Source organism: Anser cygnoides, chromosome 8, assembly GCF_040182565.1.
Source record: "Anser cygnoides isolate HZ-2024a breed goose chromosome 8, Taihu_goose_T2T_genome, whole genome shotgun sequence".
NCBI classification, from domain to species: Eukaryota; Metazoa; Chordata; class Aves; order Anseriformes; family Anatidae; genus Anser; species Anser cygnoides.
In genome coordinates, this window is record NC_089880.1 from 18,839,995 (window position 1) to 18,865,212 (window position 25,218).

Consider the following 25,218-nt stretch of genomic DNA (forward strand, 5'->3'; position numbering starts at 1 on the left):
CCCTCTGCAACAGCAACACAGTGTGGTGCTCCACAGTAATAAGGCAATGGGCCAGTGCTGCTGTAGGGAACAGCAGGATCAGGGACTATGCCTGAACCTCAGGCCTCTGGACAAGGCTGCCCCGAGGGAAGCAAGAGCACCTCATGTTCCTGACACTTCCCACACAGAAGCTGGTGCAAATCAGGGGGTCTCCAAACAGCCCCTGGGTGTGATGCCCACCCGTGGCAGGTCTGCGTGATCACGGGGATGGATGTGCTCCTCTGCCCTGAGTGCCAGAGGGTGCCCGGGGGGTTTCAGCCCTATGTTCCGGGTCAGTGTTTCATGCTTGACCCTGGGGCCATGCCGGCAGGCTGAATGTGTACGCCAGGTGGGTTTTCTGTGAGAGAACCACCTCAGACACAGACCACCTCAGACTCAGACACAACCACTGATGTCAGTGATTTCCTTGGTAGCTTAAGTCATCAGGATTATTGCACTAATTTCAATAGAAATAGCATTGTTCCCTTTTACATTTATCAGTCCTTTCTCATCAGCGTTCTCCCAATTCATATGTGTGTAGCCAGACATTTTTATAACTGACCACATTCACTTCTACATTGAACTCTGTTAAGCAAAGCAGAACGTGATCCTACTGAGGTGTTAAAAATGTAACTCTTCAGTAAATTAACTAAAAGAGAGCAAGTGACTCAATTCTTAAAAAATCAGCAGCAAACAATGAAGACAAAATGACACTTACCAGTGACCACATGGAGCATAGAATTGATTGTTGGGTAAAAGACCTGAGAAAGTTCTGTAAGAACTGTGCCATTTTGCTTTCCCCTGCAGCTTTGGCACCTTCAGATGTATGCATGTGTGTGCATTTTATAGTTTGGAAAGGTAAGTGTCCTTAGTATTGAAAGGAATCTGAAAGACAGGCATGAGAGGCAGACACAGTTCAAACGCTGTCGCTCTTGGGCAGTGGCAGCAATGCCGTGAGGTGACTTCCCTCTGAGCTGCTGGGTTTGCTGGTGCTTGTAGGTCCCGTGGAAGCACAGACTTGCCCAAGGCCGCAGCCAGCAGAACCCGGGGCTCAGCATCAGGCTGCCCGGCTGGCTCCCCAGTTCCCAGCCAGGCCTGGAGCACGGCTCTTGGGAGGCCCTGGCCTCATCCTGCCTCTGTGTCTCCTGCCCTGACACTGTGGACGTTGAGCAGAGCTCTGGGGAGGTGCTGTCCAGGGCTGCTCCTGGGCACAGCAAAGTTGGTCATTACCTCACAGTTGTCTTAGTTTTTTTGTTTTGTTGTTGTTTCCTTTCTTTTTTTCCCCCTCCTTTTAATTCAGGTTATTTCTTCTGGAGAAATATGAACCACGAAGTGTTCATGGTGTGAGTATATTGGGAGGACAGAATGGGAGATGAAATTGTACTTTACGGACTGAAGAAATGGCCCAGAAAAAAATTCAAGGATTCGGTTCTACAAAGAAAACCGCTAAGGTGAAGTCTTCATGAGCGGCATGTGGAGCAGCAGCAGAGGCGATCCTGCCCCAGGGTGCAGTGTTCGCTGCCCAGAGTAGTGGAGTGGGGTGCTCGAATCTGATGGTAAAAAGAAATGAAAAGTAAACGGCTCGTCCTGGGAGCAGGGGCCCTGCTGACAAAGGACTCAGCTGTAGCTGAGAGGCTTTCCCTGCTGTCGGGTCCCCGTAGGATTTGGAAATTGCATCCAAGGCTAGGAGGGATTTGATTGCAAGCTCCCTTTGCATTGCACTTTGAACTGCTGCACCACAAAGTCCAGACATGGCTATTTTACAGATACAGTGTTTTGTAAAAAAAAAACCACTTTTGCAGCTGCATATAAATATGCTATAGTATGTTAGCTTTTGAACCTCTCACCAGTTGCCAGTAGTTACATACTCAAATTCATTAGCTATATTCACCAAATCTCAAAAGACATGATACAACTCCCTAGTCTTGCTCACAGCACGAATGGCTTAGCTTTTCTGTCAGTCTATCAATTTTACTACGAAGGATGACGTTAAAACAAACAGGACCAGAATATAGCACCAGTAAAAACATGGTGCAGTACTTGCTATATTTCAAAATATTTTGAAGGTAAGATTTTAATTTTTTTTTTAATCCTACAGTTACCATCCTTGAGCTAGAAACAAAATCCACACTTTGTCAGCTATTATAAATTACATCTCAGCTGCTCAATTATAAAAAAAAAAAAAAAAATCAGCTGAAGAGCATTAAGAAACTAAACTGTCTTGGCTAGGAGTCCCTGCTCTGTTGATGAGAAGCTGGCCGAGCCGAGTGCCCTGTGACCTCGGCCCTTCCCGCAGTGATTAAGCAGTAACTCTGTTCCCTGCCCCCAGAGAGGTTTGGGTGCACACAGGGGCAGCCCCAGTGGGAAAACCCCTGTCCCGGGGCTGCCGGGCCACCGCTCCCCGCAGGGCTCGGGTGGGAGTGGTGCCGGTGGCTGTCTGGGAGCCAAGGGACCCAGCTAAGTCCTGGAGCCATGAGCAGCCTCTCGGGCCCGTGGGGTTACTGGAAAGGGACAGGGAAAATGGCAGCAGGTGGCCGGCTACTGACCGGTGGGAGAAGGGGTGTCCCCCCTGGAGGGAGGATGCTGCCTCTTGTTGCTTGATGTGAAACGCGTTTGGGCAAACCGGACTTTGTACATCTTTGTAACCCAAGAGGTTTGTGTCCGTAACGCCTGGCAGCCTCGCCAGGTCCCACCTCACCAACAACTTTCTGTGGCTGATGACGCTGGTCAAAGAAACTGATGTGATATCCTTGTAAGAAAAGGCAGGTGAGCAAAAAGCGAGCCCTTTTTGCTGTGGTCTTCGTGACCGAGGTTTGTGTCGCTGGGTGAATTCCCCACCCTCAGAGGGCAGCGCTGTGGGTGACAGCAGGTACAGCTGGCAGGAGGGCATCGGTGCAGTGTCACAGGAGCCCTGCCTGGGGCTTTGCACAATCCTTTTGAAGCACTATCAGTTAGATAAGATGTGTGCCTTCTGTTCAGGTCAGGATAACCTGGGCAAAGTTAGCGCAGGCTGCAATAGCACCAGATGCTTCCAGTGAATAATTAGTAGTTTTTCTTACACAATAAATAGTTTAGCTTTAATGATATTTTAATACTTTTAAGCACCTGTTCCAAAAGATACTTTCGGAGCATTTAGGTGGTGAGGTGAGAACAAGATTGCCTGTGACGATTTTGGCACAGCAGTAGCAGACGGCACCTTGTACCCAATCCCTTCACCCTCAACGGGTTTGAGTGGTTGATAAAAAGTTGATAACTCAACAAAATTTCCCATGCCTGTTAATAATTCTTCTATAAAAGCTGCACATTTTGCCCTGTGGCATTCAGTCACTTTTAGCATGAAGGGACTCATCCTGGCCCTGGTGCTCGCCCTGGTGGGTAAGTCTAAGCTTTACTGGCACTTCTGAGCTGTGATGGCCACCTCAGGAAGCTGCATCTCCTTGGGGACTTTCAGGGACATTCATGGCACAATCTGCTGAAGCCTTTTAATGAGTTTGGCTATAAACTGTTAGATTTCTGCACCTTAAGTGTCGGAGCAGGGGAAAAGCAAACAGCACCCAGTGAGGGGGGCTGGGGCAGGCTTGCTGTCCCAAGGGATGTGGGGTTTGCCGCAGGAGTGCATTGCTCTCCGTCTGCCAGCCATTGGCACACCCAGTAAATGAATAATAAATGTAAAGTCTCCGCAGAGGTTTGGGTTTTCTCATGCATCCTTCTCTCTCCTCCTATGCAGGGGCTCAGAAGCAGGACCTCGGTAAGTGCGCTCCCACCACCAGCCAGCGGCTCCAACGCCGCCCTCCCTGGCAGCCCTGCTGTGCCCTCTGCTTGTGCCCAGCCTGCTGGGGCAGCCAGCCTCACCCTTCCTTGCTGGGACGGTTCCCGTGAGTAGCATCACAACAAAGGAGGCATTTCTGTTGTCTATTATTTAATAGAGCCTGTTTTTCATACCGGCAAGACCTACCTGTATGGCTATGAGGGACTCATCCTGCACGGGCTGCAGGGCAAGGGGCTGGTGATGGCGGGGGTGAAGCTGACCTGCAAGCTGCAGATCAGCCGCGTGTCCCGCAGCGACCACCTTCTCCAGGTAAGTCGCAAGGGGCGTGGGAACCCATCCATCTGCCTACATAACGCAGCAGAAGGCCGGGCCATACGTCCAGGCTGGTAAAATACACAAGAAAAAGATGCAAACCTTGCACAAAAGCTTAGGGCCCTTCCCGGTGCCGAGATGACTACAAGCCCAATGTCAGGCTCAGGCAGTGATGTCCACCCTCGCATCCTGCGGGGCCATGGGAGGGAGCCGGAGCTGCCCCAGCTCTGCTGCCATCAGGACCTGCACCCACTTGGTAAAGCTGCCTTAGGTTCAGTTCCAGGCAAAGGCATCACAGGCAGCTGCTTTAAAGCAATGTCCTCATGATAGTTTTAGTAAGACAACACTAAACTTGAATATGAAAATGATGCAAATTCAAGCATGAAATATCAGTGTTTCAGCCGGGCCCATAGCTTGAGAAAAGCTCAGTGCTGAAATTCCTTCATCACATGGGAAATTCAAGTCTGTCTCCATTATCTTCCTTTTGGTATTCTTCACATAGGCATTAATTCAAATGTGAAGAATGATAACGGTAATGCTTTCACTTGATATAATGATATCAGGTCTGGAAGTGCTGTTACTCATAGAAAAGATGAAACCAAACATCTTAAAAGACTGGCATGGAACAAAGGATGATAGAAAAGGGATGACACCATGGGGGGGAAGAGAATTGTAAGAGGCCACTTAACATTCATCCTAGGAGTTTACTGAATCTGCTGTATTACTGAAACAGTGAGAGGGAACACCTATTATCAAATATAATACAATTCTGCAACTGCATGATTTTTGTAACCTCACTGATGGTGCTATGACTTTAGTGACTACAGACAAAAGTCGAGTAGGATTTACTCTGAGAAGGAGACAAGCCACTGTTGCAGCACTGATTAAAAACAGGGCCACTAAAACCGTTTCCCTCTGCACAGGAACACGTACCTTTATGTAGGAGGGTGGGAGGCATGCGTGTATGTGACTATGTATGTGCATGCAGGCACACATTTCCCACTAGGTAGCAGTCAAGGACTTGCAAGCAAGCTGTACAGCTTGATAAGCTGGAAGCAATGACAGCCACTTGCAGAGAAGGTGACATCCGCCTCACTGGCCCATCCAGTGCCAGGTCCTGTGGCCATCTCTGCCTCCCCATCAGCTGTGCTGCAGTTTTGGTGCTCTGGGATGTGCCGGACAGGAGCAAACATAGCCCCCGTGTGTCTAGGTAGGCTGCTTGAGGGATGGCTTGGCTGATTTTCAGGCTGAAGGGAGATCACACTGAGAATTTGGGGAAAACAGGTGAGTATCCTTTCCATACAGACAGCTGACAGCCAGTTTCACTCACCCAGCAAGCTTCACCACATTTGCTGAACTTTTGCGTGACCTTTTTCTGGCAGAAATCCTTTAAGGAAATTACATTTTTGAGGGCATGCCCTAGCCCCAGAACAAGAGCGTGAGGAGGAAAACATTTCCTGCAGTGTTGAACAAGTGACTTGTGTCTGGCCATGGAGTAGAAGAGTCCAGTTTCCCCATTACTGCACCGTGGTGGACAGGATGAATGTTTTCCTAATTCTGTTCACAGGTTCAATCACCAAAGCTGGAGAAATATCACGGCTTCTGGCCCCTTGACTCCTTCACTCCATCTTCAAAGCTCACAGAGACCATTGCTGCATGTTTCAGCCAAGCCTTTAAGTTTGAGTACACCGAGGGAAGGGTGGGAAGTATTTATGCCCCTGAGGACTGCCCCGTCCTGTGCACGAACATAGTGAGAGGGATTCTGAACATGATGCAGATAACGATCAAGAAGTCACAAAATGTGTACGAACTACAGGAGGTTGGTTTCTTTTCCATTCTGATTTGACTTTTATTCTCATTTTACCGTCCCATAGAAGCTTGCCTGAGCATAACACTTGCCAGGCAATTTGCATTGACCAATTTATTGCTGTAACGAAAGGCCATTTCCAGTGAAAAGTTCATTGTGTTTAATCAACACACAGGCTGGCATTGAAGGCATCTGCCAAACCAGATACATTATTCAGGACGACAGCAAGAATAACCGTGCCACCGTTTCCAAAAGCAAGGACCTGACCGACTGCCAGGACAGAGCGGTGAAGAACATGGGCATGGCTTACATCCGCCCCTGCCCCACCTGCCCCCTGGTAGGACCAGCACGACTCCTGCCTTGCGCTGGCACCAGCAGGGAATTTGGCTTGTCTGTGAGAAATTAACTAGTTCCTGTTTGTACTTATGAGTGGGTCTCTTTGCACTTTTAGAAAGTCAGAAACGTTAAGGGCACGACGATGTCCACTTACAAGATGAAGTATGATGACAGCGGGGTTTTGATAACGTTTGCTACGTCGGAGCAGGTGTACCAGGTCTCTCCGTTCAACGAGCCCGAAGGCGCAGCAGGCATGGAGGCAAGGTAGGTGCTGTGCATGTTGGTAGTGTGGCAACACTATAATGAAAGCTCTCGCCAGTCCTATAACATTTCCAGCTAATCCTGAGCAATGCACAAACCTGAGGAGTGTGTAATCCATCAGTGGTCAGTGCAGCTCCCTGCTGGGCACCCCTCGATCTGCCCCAGCAGCTGTATGTGCCCAACTCTCATGTACAATGCCACTGAAGCATTTTTTTTCTTTCTATTGAAGACAAGCACTGGTTTTGGTCGACATTAAAAGCACTCCCATAAATGTACCAGAAGCTCAACTGCAAAACCAGGGAAGTCTTCGTTATCATTTCTCAGAAGAGCTGCTCCAGATGCCAATTCCTCTCATAAGGATCAAAAATGCAGATGGGCAGGTATTAGAGGCTTATTCTCCATTCCTTTTCATTATTTATAAGGTTAACAAGTCATCACAATATTATTTTAGACATGGCACCTTTCAACTTGTTTTTTTCCTACATGTTTTTCAACATTTCAACATGTTTTTTGCCTACAGTTAACAGAAACTCTGCGACAATTAGTTAAGAATAATGAGGAAGGAGACACTAAAGAAGCTTCAGCCAAGTTCTTACAAATGGTTCAGCTGTTCCGTCTAGTGACCCTTGATCAAATCAACTCTTTGTGGGAGCAGTTTGCCAGTGAACCTCCACACAGGTAACTGTACTGCTGTCAGCCAGGATTTCCCACCGGAGGAGCACTGGGCAATGGGGGTAATGGTCCTCCCCTCCCCGGCAGGCACTGGTTCCTGAGCGCTGTCTGTGCTGCTGGAGCTACTGACACGTTCCAGTTCCTTAAACAAAAAATCCATGATAAGAAGCTGAACATCTGGGAAGCAGCTGTTGCTCTCCCTCTTGCCTTCCATTTCGTTACGCCCAACAAGCAAACCCTAGAAGTTGCCTCAGTGAGTACAGATTATTCTTCCTTCTCTTACCCTGTCATTCATTTCCAAAGGTGAATTCACAGGATTACAATCAAATGATGCAACATATTTCCTTGATATTTTGTAAAATGTAAGGTATTAACAAAAACGGGAATGATCTAGAAAAACATTTCCAAACACTTGCTGCCAGAAATTTTTCAGTGGCTTTGATATTTGATGCTGTTAAATCCCACAAATTCTAGGAAAATTGCTGTTTTCTTTTTGCCAAATACAAATTAAAAAAATAGAGGAACTGTAAAAAATAATGCAGTGTAACCAAAATATAAAGTACGTACCTTGTAACTGCAGCAATACTATTTGCTTTAATTTTAGCTCAATCACTAGCATTTTATTTAACTTCTAAAAATATTTAGGAAAAATCCAAAGTAATTTTGTCTATTTACTTTTCAGATATAAGTTTTCACTAAATACCGGCTCTAATAAGTTGAAACATTAACGACTCTGGCTTCTTTCTTCTGCAGTCTTTTCTGACCTGTCCCCAAATTCAGAAAGCACCGATGCTTCGAATACTTGTTTACCTGGGGTATGGTAGCATGGTAAATAAATACTGTGCTCAGCCTTCATTTTGTCCTAATGAACTTCTTCAGGTAGGTGACTCTCATTTCTTATTTCATAAGGGGTGAAGAAATTATTTTAATGACTCTAATTTACCTCTCACAATGCTGGCAATTAGGTAACTAGGTGTTTACATGCCTCACTCTTAGCTGTGATCGCCTGCTAAATTCCTAAGATAAAATGAAATGCCGAGCTGATGCCTTTGAAAAATCTGGTCTTAACAGTTCAGAATTTCAAATGTAAGTGGTAGAAGCCTGTGGGTATGACAGGTGCTGTAAACAACCTGGAATTTATGTATGACAATTCAGGATTAAAGAAAAATAATTATGATTCTTCTCTCTACTTTTACATTAGGTAGATCAAACTTAAAATATCTATTAAAAAGGCACTGAAGTGTGAATATAAGCAAAGCTCTAGATATGTCATAGGTTAGGGCTCCCAAAGAGGCCCTGCTACATACTTGCATATCACCGTCAGAAATATTCAGGTCATTGTCCTTGGCCTATGTAGCTCTGGTTCCTTAGTCAGAAAGACTACAGTATTGCGATAGCCTCCTGCTGCTTGGAATGGGTTTAAATCTTCCGAGAAAGACTGAAACAAAGCTCAAGCTCAGTGACAATTTACTCTCAGTTACAACACTATGCAAGGAGAAAATAAAGTTTGTGCGTATGTTCTGTGTTAATGATGTCCTGATAACGATGGTGAGATTCTTCCTGGGAGAAAAATCTGAACATCTTTACTCAGGGCTTTGCACCAGTAGTTGTTTTATTTGCTTTGGCAATGAGTATTTTTATGCGTTATTACAAGATTGCTGCCTGACATGATTAACCACTGTCTGCTGTGTTTTCAGCCACTCCACGACCTTGCTGCTGAAGCTGCCAGCAGAAACCGTGCTGAAGACATGGCCTTGGCCCTGAAAGCTATAGGCAACGCAGGAGAGCCGGCCAGTATCAAACGCATCCTGAAGTTTTTGCCAACATTTTCACCTGCTGCTACTGCATTACCGAGCAGAATTCATGCTGATGCTGTGCTGGCCCTGAGGAAAATTGCCAGAAAAGACCCTGCAAAAGTAACTGAAATTATTATTTAGACAAATGTCTTACAGGGTGTAATTTGGGTTGACTTAGCGATGCAGGGATAATAAAGCCATCAGGTAATGTTAGCAACTCTGGGCAGGTATAGTTACAGGTCTTGTCTTTTCCCACACTGCGAATTCCTGACATCACCCCATCCTGGCTGACATCCTGGGAAAGAGGCTGCTTCAGTCGCTGTAATGTTGGGCCCCTTGCTAATGGCTGTTTCTTCCAGCCCTCAGCCCTGTTCACTGTGCAGCCAGCAGTATCTTCATTTCCAGTGACAGACCTCATACTCAAGTCTCTGTTCAGGGTTTTGTTCTCCATTCACTGCAGATCAGACATGAACAGTTTAGGAAATATTTCTTCCCGAGGAGTTATGAGGTATTCACAGGTTTTATCTTCCTCCTCCAGGTAAGGGAGATCTCTCTCCAGATCTTTATGGACAATACACTTGCTCCTAATGTCCGCATGATGGCTTGTGTTGTCCTCTTTGAAACAAAGCCTGCTCTTCCAATTGTAGCAGCTATGGCCACCTCGCTGCTGACGGACACCAGCCTACAAGTAGCCAGCTTCACGTACTCACACATGAAGGCTTTGGCAGTAGGCAGGATCCCACAGCTCTACAATCTGTAAGTAAAGAAAGAAGTACATTTTTTAGTTGCAAATGGTGATTTTTCTTGCAGTTTTTTAAGAATTTGGTCACAGTCGACTATCTTCATATGATTTTAACTCTTTATTACTCAGATCTGCTGCTTGCAACATTGCCATTAAACTACTGAGCCCCAGACTTGACAGGCTGAGCTATCGTTACAGCAAGGTCATTCATGCTGGTGGTTATTCCCGTGAGTACCAGATGCCATGTTCCCTGCTTTGGCTTGCTTAGCTGAAGGCATCTATTGTGTTCCACAATTTCCATACAAAATCCTGTCATGGGCTGTGGGCTTAGTGCACTCCTGAAACAGAATAAAGCACAAGAGTCTCCTGAAATGCAAAATCCCCTGAAGGTGTTCTACTACTCTTTGGGTATCTGCTGGGGAAAGAGGTGTCTTATCTGCACATGGATTTAGGCCTCCTTCTTTAGTCACTGTGGTCCTGTTGACTCTGCCCTAGAACAAAGATTCCCTCTTGGGGTTACAAGCTTGAGGACCCACGGCGCTGAATACTGGCAGAATCATTTGAGATCTAGTACAGCATGCACCTAAGGTAACTTACAGGCACCAGACACCTCGGAAACCCTAAGAAAAATCTCTGCTGCTTTTTGTTCCTGTTATAGATGTGTATAAGGCTGGTGCAATTTGGAGGGTCTATCTAATGAACAGTCCCAACACTATGTTTCCATCTGATATAATCACAAAAGTAAGAGGATATTATGCAAATACTGCAACAGACATTATAGAGGTAAGTATTTCATGAAAACAACCAGCTACAGATAGCATTACTCGTTAAGCCATTTGGACTGCAATGTCGTGTTTGACTCTATCTCTGGCTGTAAGGACTGGAGTGGAATGAAAATTTAGATAATGGTTATGATTTTACTTGTATTTGGGCTTTTTGACATGTAGATTTAGCAATGAAAACATTCAGTATAGGCATGAAAATCTAAGAGAGCAAAGGAAAGCTTACATAGCAGAGCATTTGTCTGCCTAACTAAAGTCACGTGATGTGTGGGGCATTTTGCATAAGTACAGGGAATAAGCAGCTGAAATTAAATTTCAGCCAGCAGTGCAGCCCCAGCAGATTGAAACTCCATGTAACAGCATGCAGGCATTTACTCACCTTCTTGGGCAAGCTTTGCAGCCTGGGCTGATCTTTGAGCTGCCCTAAAATTATCCCTGCTGACTAATTCAAAGCTCAGCATGTCCTCAGCATCTGCAGTCATAGCCTCCAGTCATCTGCCTTATAAGTGCTACAGCTTCATGAAGTATGTATTTAGAGTGGCCTCCGTGAGTGTAATACCAGGTAGAAAGGTATTCCTGAGCTCTCTGGTACTTGCGCTGTGATGTTCGATGCTGTTTCCTACAGGTGGCTCTCCGATCACAAAGCCTAATCAATACTATCAGGCAGCAGAATATTCCCTTTGCTGAATATGATACATACAAGACACTGAAGGAACTTGGTAAAACGGTATGTCTTTATGCACCTTCCTGATTTGTTTGCAATATGTAGTACCCACCAGCCCAGGGTTGCATCAGCTACCCTCCTAGCCATCCCTTTGATGTTCCAGTGAGAAAGGAGTTGGCCATCCTGTTTGGTCACAGAAAGGTGTACTTACTTATATTGTACTTAGGCAGTGAACAGATGCCATTTTTTCACTCACCATGTGTCAGCACACCACGCAAAGCTGCCCTTAATGTACAGTACAAAAGATGATGATGATGCTGGTAGCCAAAATTCATCTGTTTTAAAGTGTATATTAAAACACAGTAAGTGGATGCTCTTCTCTCTTAAAATGGTTATTGAACAAGACTTTTGTTCATGAGCCCTTGGGTGCCACCCACTACTTAGAGCAGCAAAAATTACCGAGTCCTTACCTCATCCTTATGTGGGGAAACTCCCACTGAAGTCAGTTATGCAACATAAGGAAGGCCACATCAATTCAGACTTGTAAGATGTCTACTATTTTTTTGGCTAAGGAACCATAGTTAGCATCCTTCAAATGTGATCTACGTTTTGTTAATACAATGTTGTATTTTAAGAAACTGTATCTGCTTCTTCCCTTTCTCCTCTTTAACACTGCAGTTTCTGGGATGGAAAGAATTGCCTCCGGAAGACCCTCTGGTGTCTGCTTACATCAAAATATTGGGCCAGGAGATTGCCTTTGTTGACGTTGATAACAAAGTCATTCAGCAGACCATAATGGTACTGACAAGGCTATTGCCTTTTTTGTTTGTGATGCAGAATAATTTCCCCTTCCCATCTCATCTTCCCTGATTATTTAACCAATTTCTCTGTCTTCAGAGTCTGACTGGATCATCAAACTGGCAGCCAGTGGTGAAAAAAGCAGTGGATGAGGTCCAGCGAGGCATTTCAGGCCGATGGACCGTGCCGACGATGGTGGCCGAGCTGCGGCACATTGTCCCCACGGTGGTTGGCATGCCGCTGGAGCTCAGCCTGTGCGGCGCTGCGCTGGCTCAGGCTGTGGCCGATGGTGAGCTTGGGACACCTAACTGAGCAATTTCCTCCCGATAATTGTGGTTCCAATCCCTCTGCTGAAAGTAAATCCCTCTGTAGTCTTGAAAAATACTCTCGTAATGGGGAAACAGTGTCCAGACACCTCCAAAGGGGCTGAGAAGTAATCACCAAGTTTCATCTGGGACGTACTTCTGTAACTGTTTCAGAGTAATAATCTTTAAGTAATCCTGTGAAGTATTTCAAAATGTAAAAGCAATGCTCATGCATTAACTACTATGTTTATTGAAAAAATTGTATCCCCCGCATTTTTATTTTTTTTTAATATTTTTTCTCTGTTCATATAATTTCTCTCTGTCTTTTGCAGTTGATATTCAGCTGTCACCACCATTATCTGACAATTTTAGACCATCACAGTTGTTGGAAACCAACATGGATATTCACGCTGATATGCAGCCAAAGTAAAAATGATATATTTTCATATATAAACACACATTCATTTGTATTTATATTTGAAATAGTTATATTACATAAGTATCTTATTTGTACCAGATTTGGGATGGCTGTGCTAGTCTTGAGCAGTGAATCTGTAAGAAAACAACACAGTCATGTGATGCTTTCAGCCCATGCAAGCGTAGCAAAGTGCATTGCATCAAGGAGGAACGTGGCGATGTTCTGCCATTGCTGAAAATGCTCATATTTGTACCTGCTCAGTGACTAAAGCTACTAAGCCGTGAAGGCATTGATTACATATGAGAAAGTTTTTCAGAAGGCACAAGCTGGGGGGGTTTCAGGCAGAAAAGGAAAACACTTCTGGATCCACAAAAGCAACAGCAACACTACTAATAACAGTAATAATGATGATAATAACAATAGTGAAAAAAATAGACAAAATCTGAAGCTATAGGAAGATTTTGACATTAGCTTATTATCAAGCAATGTATCAGTGATAAGGCTGTGAGAGGATCCATGCAAGCTCTATCAAATAAATCCCTTCACTTTTTCCAGCGGCACTTCAGCTTTTTTATCCTGTTACACGATATTACCTTTTTAATCTGTTAGTAGTGGTTCTTACAATAAAAAGAACACAAAGAAAATGCAATTCTGCCTTTCAAAGATAAGTACATGCATGTTAATTTGTAATTTGTAATTGCATATTTTTATTTTCACTCTTTCAGAGTATATTTCCATATGATTGCAATGATGGGGATTAATACGCAATACTTTCAGAGCGGTCTTGAATTTCACGCAGAGTTCAGTGCCAACACTACAATGAAATTTGATGCCAGGGTTAATATGAAAGAGAAAAATTTGAAGATTGAAACCCTTCCTTGCCACGAGGAGGTTGAGCTTGCAGCTGTAAGGTACAGAAGAGTTAGCTGCATTTCACTTGTTACGTGTTACTGATTGTGAGCTCCCTGTTACAAAATCATGAACCTACAACTCTTGTCAGGCTCTGCTGTAGTTTGGTAACCACATGAAGCTTAATATTCTCTTTTGTATTGCCCATAGCTCTCTGGTATTAAAGACAATTGGGGTTAAGCAAAATCAGATGTTACTTGTTTGCCATATGTCACCTCCACAGGAGTGAAGCTTACGCTATTTCAAGAAACATGGAAGAAGCAGATTCCGAAAAGAAGACCCATATTCTCCCCAAAGGAGAAATAACAAATATCTCCAATCAGAAGTTTCAGTCATCAGAAGTATCTTCAAGAGCCGAAAGCTGGAAGGTAACGAGGCCGCTCACCGCCTGCACTGCAGGCAGGTAGAGAACAGAACATATCTCACAGGGGCTGAGCACGCCCAACACAGCAGCTGGCTAATCAGATCACAAACAAGGGAACTGTGAGACCCAGCAGGTGCCTGATGTATCCCAAACCAGGCCTAACCTAAGTCTCAATATGTTTAAGCCACTTTTCTTCAGGGCCTGCTGGCTCTTGTCATCTCATGCAGATGGGTTGCTCTGACAGCATGTCTGCCTTTTTCTGCATAGTCATGGGGAGGGGGTGTGAAAGCCACATCCTTTGTACAGTACCCTGTTTTTCAGAGCCAAAGCAGTCTGGAAAGGATGGCTCAGGCAGGATATACAGTTTGTTTCGCAAATTCCAAGGGAATCCCTGCAGGGGTCTGTAGAAGCCCATTCTCTGATGTGCTCTTCAGCTTCTGAGGCCTACTGCTGGCATGGAAAGGATATACTGACTGCAAATACAGCTGAGGAATAGTATCCCAAAACTGGTGCAGAGAAATAGCCCCTACAAAGAGTCCTGGAGGTTCTGATTGGGAAGTTTGTTTGTGAAACACTGCCTGGGAAAGGCTAGCTAGGAAACCTGACCTCTTCCACAGAGCACTTTGGAAAAAAAATCCCACTTCTTCCAATGCTTGAGTTTCTAATTTTAAGCAGTGCTTCCTTTCTTAGCCAAGAATGTCATCATTCTCATCATTAATAGGAATACAGCAAAGATTTTAGGAGCTGTGACAATTTTTTTTGTGTGTGTGTGTAAAATATTTTTATTTACCATATTTTTGTTTAATACAGCAAAGAAATATTCCTAGCGTGATACCCAAGGGATACCAGCAAGGCTCAGAAGAGGAACATCATGACAGTATAGGACAAAGATCTTATGCACGTGTCTTCTGTAGAAAATTATCCAGTTTGGGATGTTCTGCTTGTCTCAGCCTAAAGTCACATAATTCTGCTTTCTTAAGAAATACTTATCTGCACAAATTAGTTGGAGAACTTGAAGCCAAGATAGTTTTGAAGCCAGGTATAGTAATGAAAGCAATCTTTTCTGTCAATCTCTGTGAATGATGCTCAGGTAGCACAGTACTGAAATATAAGTATCTTGACTCTAGATCATACAGATGCTGATATTGAAAAAATACAGCTGGAGATTCAGGCTGGGCCCAAAGCTGCTTCCAAAATAATCGATGTAGCAAGTTCAGGGTCTAAAGAAGAGGAGGAGACATCTCTGTATGAGAACATTAAAGCTAAACTGAAGAAGATCCTAGGCATTGAAAATGTGTTCAAGGTAAGAGACTGAGCATTGGATGGGGGAATATTTTCCCATGAACAAAACCAAGGGTTTGAAGTCCAATGTGGAAAACTGGCATGGGAAAGCAAGGATTTTTGTTGGGAGGGGTGGGTCTTGGTGAGTTCTGGTGCAGCTTCTGAAGTGTGGGGGGCAAGGAAGTTCTATTTCCTTGAAAGGCTGTGCTAAGATGCTTGTCTGACACCTAGAGAAATGTTACAGAGCTGTAAATTCATAACTCTTTGAACTGTTTTTGGAGGTCGCAAATAAGACATGGCACCATAAGAAACGGATTCACAGCAAAGTAAAGACTGCTCTTACAGACCTCTGGGTAGAGCCCAGTGCAAACCCCCTCTCCAGTTCGTCTTCTTCTTCCACTGCTTCCTCTGCTGATGGTAAGGAGCCTGAAAATAAACATGAGAACGAAGAAATAAGGCAATTTGGGAAGAAGCATGGCAGCAGCAGCAGGAGCAGCAAGGGCAGTAGCAGCAGCAGCAGCAGCGCTGGCTCTGACAGCAGTACGATCTGCAGCAGCAGCAGACAGGACCGCTCTGGAGACAAACACTGTAGTGGGGATAGTGAATATCCCAACCAACAGGTAATTCACCCAGACTGGATTCTTTATACTTCTTGTAGTGAATGTTTTTGTACTAGAAATCAGGAAATTGTGCCCAAAGGGCATATACCGAAGAAAGACAAAACAGACTGTTTGTTGCAGCATGGATGAGGTAACCTAGCAGAGCTCTTTCCTGTTTTTAACCTCTCTGGTTCTCTGAAGCATTTCAGTTCAGAATTTCATATTCCAGAAGGTTTCAGTTTAAAATGTTTCAAAATTTGCATCTTGTTTTACCTTTTTTCCATATTCAATACTGAACTTATTAAAGCATTTGTCAAAAGTTAGTTGTTTTTCTTCTCTTGGCTCTTCTTACATACTATCTGTCTTCACAGGCACATCTACCCATTTACCAGTTTTGGTTCAAGCCAGCAGATGAACAGGTACCTTTTCTGCTTATGCTGTGGGCAGGGCCTATAATTGCTCTCACTAGCTTGACTGGAACTTAGTTCATTCAAAATAAAAATATGAAAAATTAGTTCTGTGATGAATTGCAATGGTAAACAACTTGCTTCAGAGTGATTTTCTGTTGTTGCAGGACTCACAAAGGGAAGTTCTGAATAGCAGCAGCAGCAGCAGCAGCAGCAGCTCCTCTTCTTCTTCAGTTAGTGATGAAGGCATCTCTACAGCTATGTCTCAGGTGAGTGTCTTCATACACAAGAAATAAAAACATTTACTGTGGATTTCGAATGAATGCATGTTTATGATAACATTATTGTTGTACTTACAAAGGTTGTAAGAGCACTCCCTTGAAAGACTGGCAAAACCACATATGCACCGAATTGCTGGAGTGATGATCTATGATACTGTCATGTACTTTATATAAAAAGACTTGAATGAAGCTTTTCCTTTACAAATACTTTTTATTTCTGTTCTTATACAGTAATTCTAATGCTTTGTCTTTGGTCTCTATTTCCTCTCTACTGACTTAAGCCTAAATTCTTGGGAGACAGCAAGCCACCAATACTGGCTGCAGTTCTTCGTGCCATCAGAAGAAACGAGCAGCCGACAGGATTCCAGCTCGTACTGTACGCTGACAGACAGCCCATCGGATTCAGGATACAGATTTTTGTTTCAAGCATCACAGAGTCAAATAGATGGAAACTCTGTGCTGATGCTTCAGTAATAAATTCCCATAAAGCTTCGGTGAGTTTAAAATGTGATCAGCTCAAATGCAAATGAAATATAACAATGTTACTATGCTTTGTACAAAAAATATATATTGCCTTCTACTAGGGTTCCCTTAAATGGGGTACAGATTGCCAGGACTACCACATTGCTACTCAGATTGCAACAGGGAAATTTGCTTCTCATCCAGCTATGCAGATGAAGCTGGTGTGGCCAAAAGTACCTTCAAGTGTCCGAAGAACAGCAAGATGGTGAGATTTTACTTCAGTTTTTGAAAAAGTCACCCATGTCAATGCTTCAGATAATTAGATTCAGTTCTGCATTTCTGATCCAGAAGAATTTCCCTTCATCAATACGATTTTATATCAGATTGTTTTTTTCAGTCTCTTTTTTTTTTTTCTGTGCATTCATTCCCTCAAAATTTAGTGCATTTTTGTTTGCAGGAAAACTGCTTGAAACAAAGTGGATGATGGGATTGACATAATTTCTTGTAAGCTTTTAATTTAAAGTGCCTGAATTAGGAACTTGGTCTCCTGATGCTTCCTAATCCCTGGAGGCTCTAAGTAGAAGCCTAACCTTGGTTCTCTGAAGGAGTCTGTCTCTTTTTGACTGTACAGGGTGCCTTAAGAGTCATTTCCTAATGCAGGCACCTTACCTCTGGCTTCTGAAGAAGATTATGTGAATACTTCCGTAAGGTTTATTGCACACTAAACAGCAAATGTTGCATGATGCTTAGTATAAGAAAACTAAATTCTGTATTCAGTTCATATATGCAACTATCCACATATATATCCATATTCTATATATTATTATTGTATCAATTCATTCATTGTACCTGTACATGCATTTACCCACAATAGCACTGAGACCTGTATCTAAGCCTCCTTTTTTTTTCTTCACAGCAATACCAAAATATTGACACATATAACACCTCAGTTATAGGTGCAACACAAGCTTTCATGTTTGAAGGGATACAAGTGATTTGATTAACAAATGTCTGCTGAAGAGGATAATTTTTATATGGGATTGTATTACCTTGATGTCCCCTTATTATAGTGGATGAAACCATTGAATTGACCATCCTGGAGCAAAGCTACAGAATTCAGCTTTGTTCTTCTTTAAGACTATGCCTTTAAATATATATATATATATATATATATAATTTTTTTTCTATATTTCTCTATTTAAATCCAAAGACTGTAATGGAACCTGATCATAGAGGTTCCTCTGTCACCTCATTGACAATCTTAGTGGGCAATGGATCCTTGCTAACACCGTGTATTGCAGGACTGGAACATTAATAACAAGTCATCTATTTTTTGGCAATTTAGTATTTTAGTTTTTATGTAATCGGTGCCTACTTTTTAACTCTGAATGTCTTTAGAAAAAGGTGGTTATACTTTTCTTCTCATGTCATGCTGCTATCCAGTCTGCTGAAGACTGTTTCACCCATTAACGCTGTTAAAATCTGCCTGTTCCTCTTCCTAGAGACAACACCAAGTTACAAACCCTACTATAAAACTTCTGTCTAACAGAGAGCGCATATTGCTTTATGGGGGTACTTCAGTCAGAACAAATGCTGAACAAACTTTTCAGAGATGGATGGTTTTAATCAGTTACTTTATTTTTCAGGTTCTACAGATATCTTCCAGGGGCTGCATATATGCTTGGGTACTCCCAAAGGCAACAGCGTGGTCCCTCTCGCCAGACAACCATGGTTATGGCTCTGACATCTCCAAGAACCTGCGATGTGGTCCTCAGGCTACCTGAGGTAAATATTTCTACTATCTTTTAATTCTGGAGCATTACATACCTATGAAATTGAAGATTAATAGCTTTTTTATCCCACCAATTTTTTGATTTTTAATTTATTAAACCATAAAGAAGTTCCTCCATCACAAGTACCTTGTGTTCACATACTTGATTCTGTTATGAAAATATCTTACAGCACATTTCTTTCTCATGTAGCAAGTTGACACTCGAAATAAGAAAGAGGTTGTAATACAACAATCATGATTGAGAACACATAAGCAATTATTGATTAAAAAGACCACTCCTCCAAAAATCTTCGGGGAGATGATAGGTTTTGCTGTGTTTTGGAAGAGATAATAATACCAGGCCATAGAGAATCATGATGGATAAATATTAGCCCTCAGCATATAGGCAAGGAAAGGATGAGCATCTCAAGTAAGCAAGCTGTTTGTACTGTGAGCAAGTGGGATGTACAACTCATGAAAAAAATGTGAATTGGCAAATATCAAACTTAATTTATAATATTGCTATTCTGTAGATTGCAGATGTGTCAAATTGTAGGGCTCTTTTGTGCTGTAGATAGAGGACTTGACTTATTTTTAGCTCTGACCTAAATCTAGATTCTAGTTTAGATTTCGGTCAGTACAGGCCTCTTTGAATGTTATAGGAAAATGCTATTACATCCCCACACCGTATTTGGCATTTACATTCATGTTTGTTTTCTGTCCGGTTTTCAGATCACAATTTACAACAGAGCTATCAGGCTTCCCCTACCATTCCCTTCAAGTCCAGGTACTCTGACTTCAACGCTACCATCTCCTGACTGGGACATCTTTTCCCAAACAGCCTTTTCAATCATTGAAAACCTTAAAGGTCAGCAATTAACTACCTGCAGAAGTACCTACTTTGCAGATTTTTGTAAATATGACTCATATTTTTAAAGTAACTTGAAATTGTTTTACACTCACTTGAAAAATCGGTTGGACTTCACATAGAAGTAAACCTGTCTGTAATGAAAATCTTTGAGGCTGCAAAGATGTAAGGAAAAGGAAGCATGTTAGCAAGATTAAGTATTCAGTACAATGCCAAACAGTGATTCAGACATATGCTCTCCCCCAGTATATCCATTTGAACTTCATTGCAGACACTGCTCCAGGAGAAAAAAAGCATTACAAAATTTATGAGAAGGACACTTAAGTGACCTCAGGTTTGTGGTGTTCTGCTTGAATAGTACTGCTACAAAGAAGCTGAAACAGCTTCAGAAAATATACCCATTATTTTTACCTCCTGCACCTGATTTTAAAAGGTTATTTATTCATTCTTGCCGTATTAAGACATAATCGTAAGATACTTAGGTTAAATTATTAGTGGAAAGGCTTGATGTAATTCTGGGATACGGAGACACATTTTACCTGAAATCAGTGGTCTAATATCATGCCTATGCATATTTCTTTGGTAAAAACACAATGTTAATTAAACATCTGTTAATTAAAATTGTTGTAAAATAATTTCTAATTGGAACTGGTAAGATTTCCAACAAAATACAGTAACAGTGAAAAAAGAAGAATTTTACTTGTTTCATTTTCCCCTCCCCATTTAAAATAGAGTAACTGTCTTGAAGTATAAAAGGTTTACTTTTGACTTTTTTCAGCTCATTGTTCAGTCTCCCAAAATGTGATCACAACCTTCAATGGAGTTGAGTTTAACTATTCAATGCCTGCGAATTGCTTCCACGTCTTGGCACAGGATTGTAGTCCAGAACTGAAATTCTTAGTTATGATGAAAAGACTTGAAGAATCTGCTGACCTTATAGCAATAAATGTCAGACTCGCCAGCCAGTAAGTAATTGCAAACATAATGACAGATAGATGTCAAGTCGATATAAATGTGAAGACCAGACTGTAAGGGCAGAGTGGTACTTCATAAGACTCACGGAAAAGTTACTGACGTCAATGGAAAGATTTCTAGGAATGTCACTGAGATTTGGGACTTTGCCTTTGAGAAGTCCTTTGTTTCTGAAATACATCTGAGGTTCACAGTAACCTAAAGTCTTCACTGCCGGAAACTCTTCATTAATTTGTAAGCATTTAACTGTCTCATTTCAGTTCTCAGTAATTAGGTAGAAACATAAACTATAAATCCAAAAGGGACTACTGTAATAATTTAGTCTGACCTCCTATGCTAAACTAATAATTAGGACTAGTTAGCACCTGCAATCATCTCAGCAGAGATGTTGAGAAGTGGACATACCTAAAAAGGGAATTGCTTATCCCAGATTAGATGCACTCTCTTAGGTCATCCTTTAGTTGGTACATGATGTACTAAATCTATTTGAAACTAATTTAAGACATGCTTTGTTTCATCTTGGAGCAACCATAGGTTCTTCTTTAAAAATATAGTCTGATATTCTAAGTAGTATAGGATTATGCATACCAAAATCACTGTAGGGAATGTTCTTCAAAGTGCATAAATAGGCTTTGATCTGTAAGGTTTCATTATGAGTAATTATTTATTTTTGAAAATTGTGTGCCCATCTGTGCCATAATCTTAGAGAAACAGAGAGAAACTAGTATTCCCTGCACCTGTTTTGTGGAAGAACTGAAGGATGCTTATTTTACAGACCATATCTTTTGTGATACATTCCTTGCCACTGTGTCATTCCTCATTGTTTCATACAGCACTCGTATGCTTTTGATGTGCGTACGTGTCATATTTCTTCATTAGAGCAAACACTGCTATCAAGAAAATACTATAATACACAGGCTATTCAAGCTGCAAGAGATCATAACTGCTGTACAGAACCCAATCTTCCTCTGAAATGTAAAGCACCTTGAATATATGCGAACATATAAGAGGAATTACATTGTTTTGCAGCAAGGGTTTCTATAGCCTGGTGTCTTACTGCTTGAACTGTGACACAAAGAGATGCTCAGAAAACTGGGGAAAGGGTTATTGTGAGTACTCCTCCTGGAACGCTTTTCTGGGCTCTTTTAATTTTCTTCCCAAAAGGTAACAGGTAATTATTCACAAAATGATATGAGCATCCTGCAGTGTGTTCTACCAGGACTAGAAACTGTGATCTGAATAGTGAGGAGGAGGAATATTTATTTATACTCGTTTCCTTTACTTAAAGTAAGGTTGACATGTATGTTTCCAATGGACGCATCCAGTTGAAGATTAATGGTGTTCAAACCCCAACAGATGTTCCGTACACACCCAGTTCTGGTAGGAGACTCATCTTTCTATTTCACTTAATATTTTCTGCTCTTTTGAAGAAGGACATAATCCTGCAAATCCCTCTCAAAGTGAAGATCACCCTAATATGAGAAACAATTGGATGATTTTAATATAACTTCATAGTGGCTTTCATGGGGGTGATAGGAAAGCTGAGCAAAGAAAGAAGTGCCAATCTTGTGTATCCACAAACCAAATAATGCAGGGCTAGGGCACCTTGTGCTGTCCATGGAGACTCCCAGAACAGGCAAACAGATCTCCCGCGCCATGCCCACGCTAGTCACAGGGCTTTGGCTTAGTCCAAGGCAGGATGGGATCTGATTTTTCTCATTTCCACCATTTCTTTTCATTTCCACCATACATTACAGTCCACATTGTCTCCATGAATTTAACAGGGGTTCAGGTTGGACCCTAAAACAATAACCTCATTTTCAAAGGTATCTTTTTGTTGTCTTGTTGCAGATGCAAGCATGCTGATCAGCAGTGAAAAGGAAGGCTTGTCATTAAAAGCCCCTGAATATGGCATAGATAAACTGTATTACGATGGACATAGATTTGAGGTACTATTTTTTTTCCTGTGGTTTTATTTTTAGAAGAAAAACATCTAAGTGTTTATTTATTTATTTATTTTTATTTTTATTTCTATAAAGATTCAGGTTGCTTTCTGGATGGCTGGGAAGACATGTGGTATTTGTGGAAAATATGATGCTGAGAAGGAAAGGGAATATCAAATGCCCAGTGGATACTTAGCTAAAGATGCAGTGAGTTTTGCCCAGTCTTGGATCGTCTCAGAAGATGCCTGTACTGGAGGTATTCAGATTCTAACATATATTAGTATCATTGTCTTTGACTAATTCATTAGTCACATGAATAGTCATAAGATTTAAATATCTGATTTATATTAATTGTACAACGATCGTATTATTGTTCACTATTTTGTGATTAGTTTCCTTAGACTAAAACACAGTCTGTTCTCCTGAGTTTGGTAGTTCTCTGCAAAGTCTGTTTTTATTGCATTTTTATATCAATTTCTTACACATTACCTAACTACCTGAAGTTTGTGCATTCTAGATAAAATTATAAACCTAAATCTCCCCAAGCTGATACTTTGGTATGAAACATAGATAGTTTAACTGTTTACAAAAGACATTTTATCTTGTACCTAAAAGTTTCATGCTTTATTTCCATTCTGTTATTTTCAGGCTTTTAAATCCCAGAAAGAAAAAAAAACAAAAACAATCTAACATTGACTAACAAAACAGAGGGCACTTGTGTGGGAAATAGATGTTTTAATTTACTCAGGCTGAAGATGGAATTAATCTGAAACCTTCAGACAGGGAATGACTGTTCTTACCATTTAGCTCCTGTATAAAAACAACAACATGAGCATAACTGAACATGGTAGGGTGCACCACACCCCAAGGGCAAGAGGTGGCATTTTGGAACATGCTCTTAGGGTCAAGCTCCCCTGTGGAGACTGGTCTAGGGAAGCCCGGATCACAGGGTCGTAAGGCCTAAGCTGCTCAGCCATGGCAAGGTGGCTGTGATGCTAGGCACAGTGCAGAAGTGGATATATGGATGTAGAGGAGCCACTACTGACCCAAACCGAAGTGCTGTTGTAGTTTGGGTAAATCTGAGTGCCAGCAGAGCAAGGGTTGCAAAAGTATCTTTTGGATTTCCACACCCATGTCCGACCTAGATCTGACTTAACATGCCTCTGTCCTGGGGATTGTCCCCCCAGATGCCTTACAGTCCAAGTCTTTGATAGGAAGTAGCACTCCCTTGAATGAGATTAGTTTCACATATCTTGTGTTTGTCAGTATGGCCATTGGTCTTAATTTTTGCTAATTCTATACATTGAATTCAGAAGTTATTTATATAAACTATAGATTCTTTAAAAATATATATATTTTTTTTGTAGCTTGCAAGCTGCAGCGTAGATTTGTCAAAGTTGAGAAGCCAGTTGCATTTGACAAAAAGGTCTCAAAATGCTTTTCCATGGAGCCAGTTTTACACTGTGCAGAAGGCTGCTCAGCGACCAGAACTGTTCCCATCTCTGTGGGTTTCCACTGTGTACCAGCTGGTGAGTCTAAAACGGTGTACTTGTGCACAATGCAAGGTGCATGTTAGATTGTGATTCTTACTCTTGCACAGCTCCCTACTCTTTCTCTTTCCTCTTCTCCACAGCAAGACACAGAGCTACAGCCCAAATTAAGGCTTCATGTGATCTGGCTGTTTAAGTTGCTCAGCTTGTTAGGATGCTAGCATAAGAAAAAAGCTCTGTCTCAGGCAGGGACACCCCATTTCACCTTTTCCTCTTCACTAAATTTTAAAAAAAAAAAAAAAAAGGATGAACTATATTAATAACTTTGCATACCAGAAAATAAGCCGTATTAGCAAGCATCGTAGCTAGAGTTCGCACTACCTAAATATGAATGATGGGAAAGGTGAACTTTTCTAAAAATTACATCAGTTCAACAGTGGTACACACTAAAACCACAAGAACGAGCCTCAACACTTAGGTTCAGAAGTCTTACTGTTTTCACCAAGAGTTATACCTACATAATGGTTTTGTGATTGATTTTTATATGGCTTTGGGTAACGCCCTGTTGCACACGTGCTGATGTGAAAAACTGTTGAGGCTGATCATAGAAGCACTGAGTCAGTACCTCAGTGTATTAAAAAACAAAAACAAAAAAGTCACGTGGCTTCTTTTTCCTCTTTTCTCATTTACAGACTCCACTCTCAACCCAGAGGAGGAACAGATGAGGTTAGACCAGAAGTCTGAGGATTTAGTGAGCACGGTGGATGCTCACACGGCATGTTCCTGCGAACAGCAGTCGTGCTCAGCGTGACGCTCCGCTTCACAGCACTCACGCATTTCTGCACTTCAGCGTTAGTGCTGACAGTCTGTGGAACTGTGGACACAGTTGTGCGGCCCAGCGAGGACGAGGCCAAGCCTGCTTCACGGAATTGTTTTCCCCACAGTTATTTTGAGATCTCCGAAGTAATTCTGGGCTCCCTTAAGCGGGTTGGATCTTTCAATAAACCGTTTCTCTCTAAAAGCGTTTCGTCGAGCTCATTTCCCTCAGTGCGTGTGCTCCCCTGAACGTGGGCCTCCACGCGAGGCTCCAGCAGGAGGCCGCGGGCCCTTCCCCACCTCCCCGCGGCCCCAGCGGGGCCCAGCCCCGGCTTCCCCCGGCCCCTCCGCGGGGACACAGCCCCGGCCCTGCGG

General features: G+C 42.4%; 1 protein-coding gene across 1 annotated transcript; it reads left to right on the forward strand.

Moving 5' to 3' along the window:
• Nucleotides 1-4,744: 4,744 nt before the first annotated feature.
• LOC106033998 (vitellogenin-2-like) lies at nt 4,745-25,090 on the forward strand. The gene is made up of 32 exons (XM_048059077.2): nt 4,745-5,918; nt 6,082-6,243; nt 6,358-6,506; nt 6,733-6,883; nt 7,024-7,181; nt 7,263-7,428; nt 7,929-8,054; nt 8,873-9,091; nt 9,510-9,727; nt 9,843-9,940; nt 10,372-10,496; nt 11,121-11,222; nt 11,838-11,957; nt 12,057-12,246; nt 12,595-12,688; nt 13,406-13,591; nt 13,813-13,957; nt 14,764-14,992; nt 15,081-15,256; nt 15,516-15,854; nt 16,205-16,252; nt 16,408-16,509; nt 16,803-17,015; nt 17,106-17,248; nt 18,630-18,768; nt 19,487-19,622; nt 20,401-20,587; nt 21,883-21,974; nt 22,446-22,543; nt 22,634-22,793; nt 23,905-24,066; nt 24,720-25,090. Exons 1-32 carry the CDS (start codon nt 5,868-5,870, stop codon nt 24,836-24,838), a joined length of 4,803 nt encoding a protein of 1,600 aa, XP_047915034.2. The 5' UTR covers nt 4,745-5,867; the 3' UTR covers nt 24,839-25,090.
• The last annotated feature ends 128 nt before the right edge of the window (nt 25,091-25,218 follow it).